We start from the raw sequence: 8,956 nt of genomic DNA, 5'->3' as shown, positions 1-8,956 counted from the left end.
CTGGGTTTGCAGCTCCACCAGAGTCAGAAGAACGGGATTGTCTTTGCTGCCGGTGAGACGCTTGGTGGCAGCCAGATTCCTTTCGGCCACGAATTGTCCTGTAGAACAAAAGACACAAGTCTCCGATGGAAGGACTCGGTGACCACAACTTGGGAGGTCGTCTGCCCACGCTTGCCATTTTCCAGAGGAAAGGACTCAGGTTTCAGGAGAGAAAACCCAAATGCAAGGATTCCACATGCGTGCAAGCCCGAGGTGCCCTTGTCCCGCTGTGTGCCCGTGCTGGGGGGCGGGCTGTTACCCCAACTCGGGGCTTGGTTTCTCTTTCTATAACTGGGAGCCCATGGAGGTGGGAGGAGCCAGTGAGATCGGGCAGGGAGATGTGGGCGCCCAGTGTCGGTTGAAGGCAGTGGGGTTGGTCAGCTTGGAGAGGACGGCTGGAGGCTTTCAGGAGAATGATGGCCAATTTTGTCTCCCTTCTCTCTCTCTCTCTCTTTCTCTCTTTAATTTTTAATGTTTATTTATTTTTGAGAGAGAGGGAGACAGAATGTGAGCAGGGAGGGGCAGAGAGAGAGAGGGAGACACAGAATCTGAAGCAGGCCCCAGGTTCCGAGCTGTCAGCACAGAGCCCGACGCGGGGCTCGAACCTACGAAACGTAAGATCGTGACCTGAGCCAAAGTCAGATGCTCAACTGACTGAGCCACCCAAGTGCCCCTCCCTTCTCACTGATGATGATGCCCATTTCAAATATCTGAGAGGCCATCTAGGGACAGAGGGATCGGACTTGCTCTGTGTGGCCCCAAGGGAAAGAACTGGGTCCCTGTGCATGGGAGGACACCAAAGGGAGGCGTATTTCAGTCTGTCCGGGGCAGAGCTCTCTCCCTGCCATTGCTGCCCAGGCAGGGAATGGCCAGTAAGGGCGGTTCTGGTGCCCTGGACTGGGGCCCCCGGGGACGTGACTCTGAGACATACTTGTGATGCACACGTTCATGGGGATGTGTCCTTGTCACCAGGATCTGGGGGGAGGAGCGGAGGAAGCCCGGCTGGGCAGACGCAGGAGGCGAGATCAGCCACAACAGAGGCTTCGGCTGGCCCCATGGGGAGCCCTGGAGCAGGGGTGCCCATTAGCACCGTCCTGAATGGAGGCTGACCAGTCCCTGGACACAGTTGTCCCAGGGGAGGGGGTTGACCTTGGACAGGTCTGTTCTTCAGCTGAATGGAGGAGAACAGCTCAGCCGAGAGCCTGGGAGTTGGGAGCTGGGAGAAGGAGCCTGAAGGGGGCCCTGGCCGGTGCTGGGGCTGCAGGGACCTCTCCATCATGAGACTTCTGACGACGCTTCCACTGCTCATGTTCTATAATAAAATATAGGGTCTACGGAAGACCCCCTTTGGTCCCCATGGGGCCTCCAGACAGAACCCCAAGTACTGTCTGCTAACTTCTAGCTTCAAGCTCTTGGATCCTGGGCAGCCGCTGACCACTGGCTCCAGAAAGAACAGTTTACCTCTTCCACATTCAGGCACATATTAATCGAGTGTCTTCCTCTAGGGGTGAGACACACAAGTGTGGACAGATTTCTGTCCCTGACGGGGTCACATTCTACTGAAAGAGAGAGAAAACAATAATGGAGATAATCCTGGTAAGGGGACTTGGAAGGGTTGCCCACAGGCACTCCACCAGGGAACCAGTGACACAGGAACAATCCGAGTGCCGTGGGGAAGCTGTGTTTGTGATCATCTGGGGGGACAGAGGTCCAGGCAGGAGGAAAAGCAAGTGCAAAGGCCCTGAGGCAGGAATGGTTTTGGTGTCTTCCAGCAGGCTCGTTTAGCTACGCAGAGTAGGGCAAATGAAGCTGAGCTTTCGGCAGGCCAGCTGCTGCATTGTAGGTCCATCTGGGGACGGAGAAGGCACCTTCGGTGCGTGCAGTTAGATGCCCCTCGCGGCTCCCGTGAGAGAAGACCCCAGCTCTCCTGCACAGTGCCGACAGGAGACTGTCCTGGGATTCCAGCTCATGTGGTTTTTTTCCTCCCCTGAAAAGCTGGCGTAATTGCAGGACCCCCCTTGTAGGGGTGTGGTGAGGAACTAAGGTCACGATGCATGGGGTGCTTAACTTAGCACCCGGTTCCACAGCAAGTGCTCACTAAACACCAGCTTTCATCTGAGCTCTTCAATTCAGAGAGCTGAGGGGCTGGGGCTTCACCTCCGACCTCCGACTCCAGGGGTCCCGCGTCCTGTCGATCCCAACTCCCAACGAGGAAAAGCAAAGCAGAAGCAAATGCAAGAGGAACAAAAAGGAAAAAATTCTATGCAGATCCTTCCCTCTCTTCCCCCCCGTCTCAGTCGTTGTCTCTCTCCGTCTCTACCCCTGTCTCTCTCCGTCTCTGTGTATGTCTCTTGGTGGGCCTCTGTGTGCTCAGTCCCGCCTGTTTGCCTGTCTGCCCCTCCCTCTGTCTCGTTTTTCCGCGTTCATTCTTTCCTTCTCGCTCCTCCCCTCCAACCCGCACTCCCCCGCCCTCTCTCCCTGCCTCTTTCTCTCCCTTCCTTCCTCTCCCTCTCCCTCCCCGCTCTCTTCTTCTCTCTCCCCCTCCCTCTCCCCCTTCTCTCCCTCTCCCTCTCCCTTCTCTTTTTCTCTCTTCCCCCTCCCTCTCCCCCTTCTCTCCTTCCCCGCTTCCCTCCCTTGGCCCAGAGCCCAGCCAGGCTCCCACAGGCCCAGGGACAGGCCACTCTCCATGGTGCTGAAGAGGACAGCGGCTCCCGGCCTCCGGCCCTCGTTAGGGAACAGAGATGGATGGAGGTGGTTTTCCTTGCACAGCAATCAGCAGAGACTCTCCATCTGCTGGGGCAGGGAGACCAGCCTCCCTGGAGCATAGCAGAACCCTTCAGTCGTGACAGCGGCCGCCCCTCTGCCCCTTCCCCCCGAACCCACTCCATCCTGTCTTGGACGTCCCCATGTGGCCTCCCTGGTCTCTGGACTGCAGCAAAGCAGGTTGGAAGCAGATTTATTTCTCCTGCGCTAGTGGCGCATAGCCGCTCCCGGCGAGGGAGCCAGGGGCCGGCCTTCTGGAAACAGAGGCGCTCTCTCCATGGAAACCCTTCTCGAGGACAATGGTGGCGAAGAGCCCAGCCCCTTTGTCCCTCCGAGAAGCTTTCTCCACTAGCACCTAAAGCGAATTAAGGGACGAGGGCCTGGGGATTATCTTTTCCGATCCCTTTCAGCCGGTGATGGGTGCGGGGGAGGGCCCGGGGCTCGAGGGGCTCTGAGCAGGGGAGCCGTGGTCGCAGAGCCTAAGGCAGCCACGCACAGATCTCAGTCCCGGCCCCGTCGCTAACTCTGCTCTCTGGCAAAGGATGCGTGGTCCCCATCCGAGGCGGGGGGCAAACGTGTCTGCTCAGCTTCCTCACGAAGGCGTTATGAGGATGTGGCAGAACACAGGATGAGAGGGTTCAGAAACTAAGTGTTGTGCACATTCTAACAGATCTAATACTTGGAGTGATTTCTAAGGCGGGACCTTACATACATGAACATCCTAATGGTGGTTAGGATGTTATTGATCCATTTAAGGGACCAGGAGACTGAGGCCCTGAGGACCCACGTGGCTAGTGAGGGGGGAGAGCTGTCCTTTCTTGCAGGACAAGCTTCAGCCGGTATCCCCACAGCCCGGTGGTCCCGATGGAGTGTCAGACCCAGGAGGATGGCAGGGTTGGAGTTGGCCAATCCACAGATGTGTGAGAGGCTGACCTTGGAGGCAGGCGCCGGGGGCGGGTGAAGGAAGAAGATTTGGAGTTCCTTCCGGGGGTGGGGGGACCATCTGCTCTGTGCTCTTTCGGATTAACTACCTTCAAAATTTGTGACTTTCACCGACACTTTTGGGCCACAGGGATTAAGGAGACCAGGCATCTGTTCCTTACCTGTCCAGAGAAAGGACAGTTATGCCCGAAAAAGGTGTTTCTGAGAGTCCAGGAAGGGTCCCTCCTGGCAACAAGGACCCGGCCTGAGGGTTCTGCAAACAGCCGGAGATTCTTTTCTTCCCTCCCACCCACCGGCAGCCTCGGCTTCCAGCCCCAGGCACAGCCACTGACGGACGGCCCTCACCTCTGTTTTGAAGATGCCAAATATGATTTTAAAGTCTTCGGTTTGTTCGAAACTCCAAGCAAGCTTTTCTGGGATAGACAAAGAAGCTGGGGCCAAGGGGAAGTTACCAGGGAAGACTTGGAAGTGAGGTGAATTGAGTTTCTACAACTGGGAGGTTGACCTTCATGAGTGTGGATGTGAATTCGGTTATACTTATTTTCAACTAAAAATGTGGCTAACCTCTCCCCAACCCCCACCCACACAGCTTGCCATGTTTAAAAAACTTAAAAAACAATGTTTTTTAATGTTTATTTCTGAGACAGAGAGAGAGCATGAGTGGGGGAAGGGCAGAGAGAGAGAGAGGGAGACACAGAATCCGAAGCAGGCTCCAGGCTCCGAGCTGTCAGCACAGAGCCCGACGTGGGGCTCAAACTCACAAACCATGAGATCATGACCTAAGCCGAAGTCAGTTGCTCAACCGACTGAGCCACCCAGGTGCCCCTAAAAAACTTTTTTTTTAACGTTTATTCATTTTTTTGAGAGAGACAGAGAGACAGATCCCAAGCAGGGGGGTGGGGGCAGAGAGAGAAAGGGAGATGCAGAATCTGAAGCAGGCTCCAGGTTCCGAGCTGTCAGCCCAGGGCCTGATGCGGGGCTCGAACCTGTGAACCATGAGATCGTGACCTGATGCTTCACCAACTGAGCCACCCAGGCGCCCCTATCACTGTGCCCTTTTATCAGAGTCTAGCCCAAGGCTTTTCACAGAATGCACAGTATGTGAATGAATGAATGAATGAGGGAATAAATGCCAACAATGACAGCTCTCCACTCTGATTAGTTGCTATCAGGATTCATAGCCATGTCCCCACACTTGCCGTGAGACCCCAGTGGTCCATGGGGACCTAACAGGCCTGAGGCCTGGGCTCTACTGCTGGGACAGCCCCTCCGTGCTTGTCTTGGGTCATCCGGTCCCGAATGTCCTGGCTGCTCGAATGGGCTGGGGATCATGGTCCCCTGCATCCTTCCATCCTGTGTCTGCAGGAAAGGTGTGTGCACGTGTGTGGATGTGTGAGTGTGTGTGGGTACGTCCTTGCACTCTGGGGGAATGGCCAGATCCCTGGAGCTCATGCACGGCCTCCGAAAATCCCTCATTCTCTATGTGAGTCAGGACTCATTCACGGCAGTGGAAGCATGTTGAGTTTTACGGACGAAAGCCGTTTATGAGAGGAGATAGACCTTGCGCAATCGTGGGAGCCGGGTAAGACCTCCTCGTGACATTGTCGCTTCCGTGTCTGGAGCTGGGTCTGAAGTCATGTTGATCCGTTTGAGCCGCCCGGTAGAAAGGACAGCTGGACGTGAACCTGGAGACAGCAAATACAAGCCGGAGGCCAAGAAGACGATGGGAGCCGGCGACGTGCCAGATCTGGCTCGATCCAGCGTGCCAGGGCTTAGCATGGAATTTTCAGGAGAATTATGAAATTCTGAGGCTTAGTGTGAAATTTCTGTGATCCAGCAGTTAAACGCAGCCATTATTAAAATTTTAACTATATAAACGTACATTAAGTAAGTTACAGAATAACAAGGGTGAGGCATACTCAAAACTCATCACTTCCTAATTATCTTGTGATGTGTTATTATCACTTACGCTTCTGGGGTTATTTATGTCTCTCTGTGTGACGGAAATACTATATAGTATGGCACCACCACGAACCTCTTTCCAACTCCACGTCCGGAGATATCATGGCGGTAGCTTTAAATTAGCCCCCGGGTGGGAGTATTTATACCACAGAAATTGGCAAACGCTTAAACCAGGCTTTGATTTATTACATTGTTGAATGTCTAGGCTTGTTCATAACACAAATGAAACTTAACCTTCCCCCCTCATGTTTATAGCACAATGTAGCAGTAGAAAAACTGGTTACATTGTGCATAAAGGAAATATTCTTCTGCTATCCAGAAGTATTTTTCAATGTAGCGAGGATTTCCCTTTGTCCTACTTGTCACCAGAAGCAGGTACCGCTTAGCAACGCACTGTTGGCCGTGTCTTCTTCTCATGGCCTCCAATGTCCACGGCCCCGTGTGGCAGAGCGGAACACACACCTGGCCCAAGACTTGGGGGGTCAGAGGAAGAGAGGCAGCAGGAGCTGGAGGAGGTAAGCCAGGTGCCCCTGACACCGGCAAGGTGAGTGGGCAGCCGGGGCAATGGGTCTGTGTTCTTTCCCTGACTTCAGAGGACCACGGCTGGTGCTTTATTCTGCCTCCCAAATTTTGTGCCACCCTGAACTTGGAAGCATGTGCGGAAGGGAATTTGGACGAATGTCGTTCCCGCTGAGCCAGGCTGGCAGGGCCCCGCACCTCCCCCGTCTCTATGACACGGTGTGAGGCTGGGGTGTGAATATCCCTGGGCGTCACAGCTGTGCCTGGACTGGTGGCTCCCGCACTGGGTGTGGCATGATCATGTGCAACCGCCAGGGTCAGGGCTGTGTGGAGCGGGTCTGCCGTGCCCACGGGCTGCCTTCACCGGAAGCTGGGGATGGGCTATTCTGTAGGAGCAGATGGAATGACCTGCAGTCAAGGGCACTTAAGTAGTCTTTTTGTGGGCACCGTGTGTTAATTGCCACGGCAGGTATGACAAGGCATCTGAGCTGAAGTGGTGAAGGGGCTTGTGGGGAGAAACCATGTAGAATTCCCTGCAGTGCAGAGTCCTGGGTCCCCTTGATGGGTCAGCCGGGCTCCTGGGTCCCCTTGATGGGCCAGCCGGGGTCGTGGGTCCCCTTGATGGGCCAGCCGGGGTCGTGGGTCCCCTTGATGGGCCAGCCGGGCTCCTGGGTCCCCTTGATGGGCCAGCCGGGCTCCTGGGTCCCCTTGATGGGCCAGCCGGGGTCCTGGGTCCCCTTGATGGGCCAGCCGGGCTCCTGGGTCCCCTTGATGGGCCAGCCGGGGTCGTGGGTCCCCTTGATGGGCCAGACGGGCTCCTGGGTCTCCTTGATGGGCCAGCCGGGGTCCTGGGACCCCTTTATGGGTCAGCCGGGGTCCTGGGTCCCCTTGATGGGCCAGCCGGGGTCCTAGGACCCCTTAATGGGTCAGCCAGGGTCTTGGGTCCCCTTGATGGGCCAGCCGGGGTCCTGGGACCCTGTGATGGGTCAGCCGAGGTCCTGGGACCCCGTGATGGGTCAGCCGAGGTCCTGGGACCCCGTGATGGGTCAGCCGGGGTCCTGGGACCCCGTAATGGGTCAGCCGGGGTCCTGGGACCCCGTAATGGGTCAGCCAGGGTCCTGGGACCCCGTGATGGGTCAGCCGGGGTCCTGGGCCCCTTGATGGGCCAGCCACGATCGTGGGTCCCCTTGATGGGCCAGCCGGGCTCCTGGGTCCCCTTGATGGGCCAGCCGGGGTCCTGGGTCCCCTTGATGGGCCAGCCAGGCTCTGGGGTCCCCTTGATGGGCCAGCCGGGGTCCTGGGACCCCGTGATGGGTCAGCCGAGGTCCTGGGACCCCGTGATGGGTCAGCCGGGGTCCTGGGCCCCTTGATGGGCCAGCCACGATCGTGGGTCCCCTTGATGGGCCAGCCGGGGTCGTGGGTCCCCTTGATGGGCCAGCCGGGCTCCTGGGTCCCCTTGATGGGCCAGCCGGGGTCCTGGGTCCCCTTGATGGGCCAGCCGGGGTCCTGGGACCCCGTGATGGGTCAGCCGGGGTCCTGGGACCCCGTGATGGGCCAGCCGGGGTCCTGGGACCCCGTGATGGGCCAGCCGGGGTCCTGGGTCCCCTTGATGGGCCAGCCGGGGTCCTGGGTCCCCTTGATGGGCCAGCCACGATCGTGGGTCCCCTTGATGGGCCAGCCACGATCGTGGGTCCCCTTGATGGGCCAGCCGGGGTCCTGGGACCCCTTGATGGGTCAGCCGGGGTCCTGGGTCCCCTTGATGGGCCAGCCGGGGTCCTGGGACCCCTTGATGGGTCAGCCGGGGTCCTGGGTCCCCTTGATGGGCCAGCCGGGCTCTGGGGTCCCCTTGATGGGCCAGCCGGGGTCCTGGGTCCCCTTGATGGGCCAGCCGGGGTCCTGGGACCCCGTGATGGGTCAGCCGAGGTCCTGGGACCCTGTGATGGGTCAGCCGAGGTCCTGGGACCCCGTGATGGGTCAGCCGAGGTCCTGGGACCCTGTGATGGGTCAGCCGGGGTCCTGGGACCCCGTGATGGGTCAGCCAGGGTCCTGGGCCCCTTGATGGGCCAGCCACGGTCATGGGTCCCCTTGATGGGCCAGCCGGGGTCCTGGGTCCCCTTGATGGGCCAGCTGGGGTCCTGGGCCCCTTGATGGGCCAGCCACGGTTGTGGGTCCCCTTGATGGGCCGGCCGGGGTCCTGGGTCCCCTTGATGGGCCAGCCGGGGTCCTGGGTCCCCTTGATGGGCCAGCCGGGGTCCTGGGTCCCCTTGATGGGCCGGCCGGGGTCCTGGGTCCCCTTGATGGGCCGGCCGGGGTCCTGGGTCCTCTTGATGGGCCAGCCGGGCTCCCGGGTCCCCTTGATGGGCCAGCCGGTGTCCTGGGTCCCCTTGATGGGCCAGCTGGGCTCCTGGGTCCCCTTGATGGCCCAGCCGGGTACCATTTGTCAGGGGAGAGACAGAGGACTCATGGAAGCACCTGGATGCCCCGGCCTTGTGAGCAGATGCCCTGAGTCCTCCCAGTGGGCTGGCTTCCCGGCTCTTTGCTGGCACGGCCAAGGCTTTGCCAAGCAGGGGGTGTGAGGCTCAGAGCTGCCAAGGGCTGGGTCTTCATCCGCTTGGCTGCAAGCATCGTCTGACGGGCCCACGTGTGCTCCGCTGTGCGAGCAGGGGGCCGACTGGAAAGGCTTCGGTCAAGCACGACCTTGGCCGGCTGGTTCCCTTGCGGATGTCTGAGC

General features: G+C 58.6%; 1 protein-coding gene across 1 annotated transcript; it reads right to left on the bottom strand.

The window, feature by feature from the left end:
* Positions 1-6,791: 6,791 nt before the first annotated feature.
* On the bottom strand, positions 6,792-8,662 carry LOC123604207 (foot protein 1 variant 1-like). Its single transcript, XM_045490017.1, has 2 exons — positions 7,631-8,662; positions 6,792-7,073 (listed from the first exon to the last, which is right to left on the bottom strand). Exons 1-2 carry the CDS (start codon positions 8,660-8,662, stop codon positions 6,792-6,794), a joined length of 1,314 nt encoding a protein of 437 aa, XP_045345973.1.
* Between the last annotated feature and the right edge of the window lie 294 nt (positions 8,663-8,956).

The sequence above is a fragment of the Leopardus geoffroyi genome, chromosome E1, assembly GCF_018350155.1.
Source record: "Leopardus geoffroyi isolate Oge1 chromosome E1, O.geoffroyi_Oge1_pat1.0, whole genome shotgun sequence".
Classification (NCBI taxonomy): Eukaryota; Metazoa; Chordata; class Mammalia; order Carnivora; family Felidae; genus Leopardus; species Leopardus geoffroyi.
This window is presented reverse-complemented; position numbering and strand designations above follow the sequence as displayed.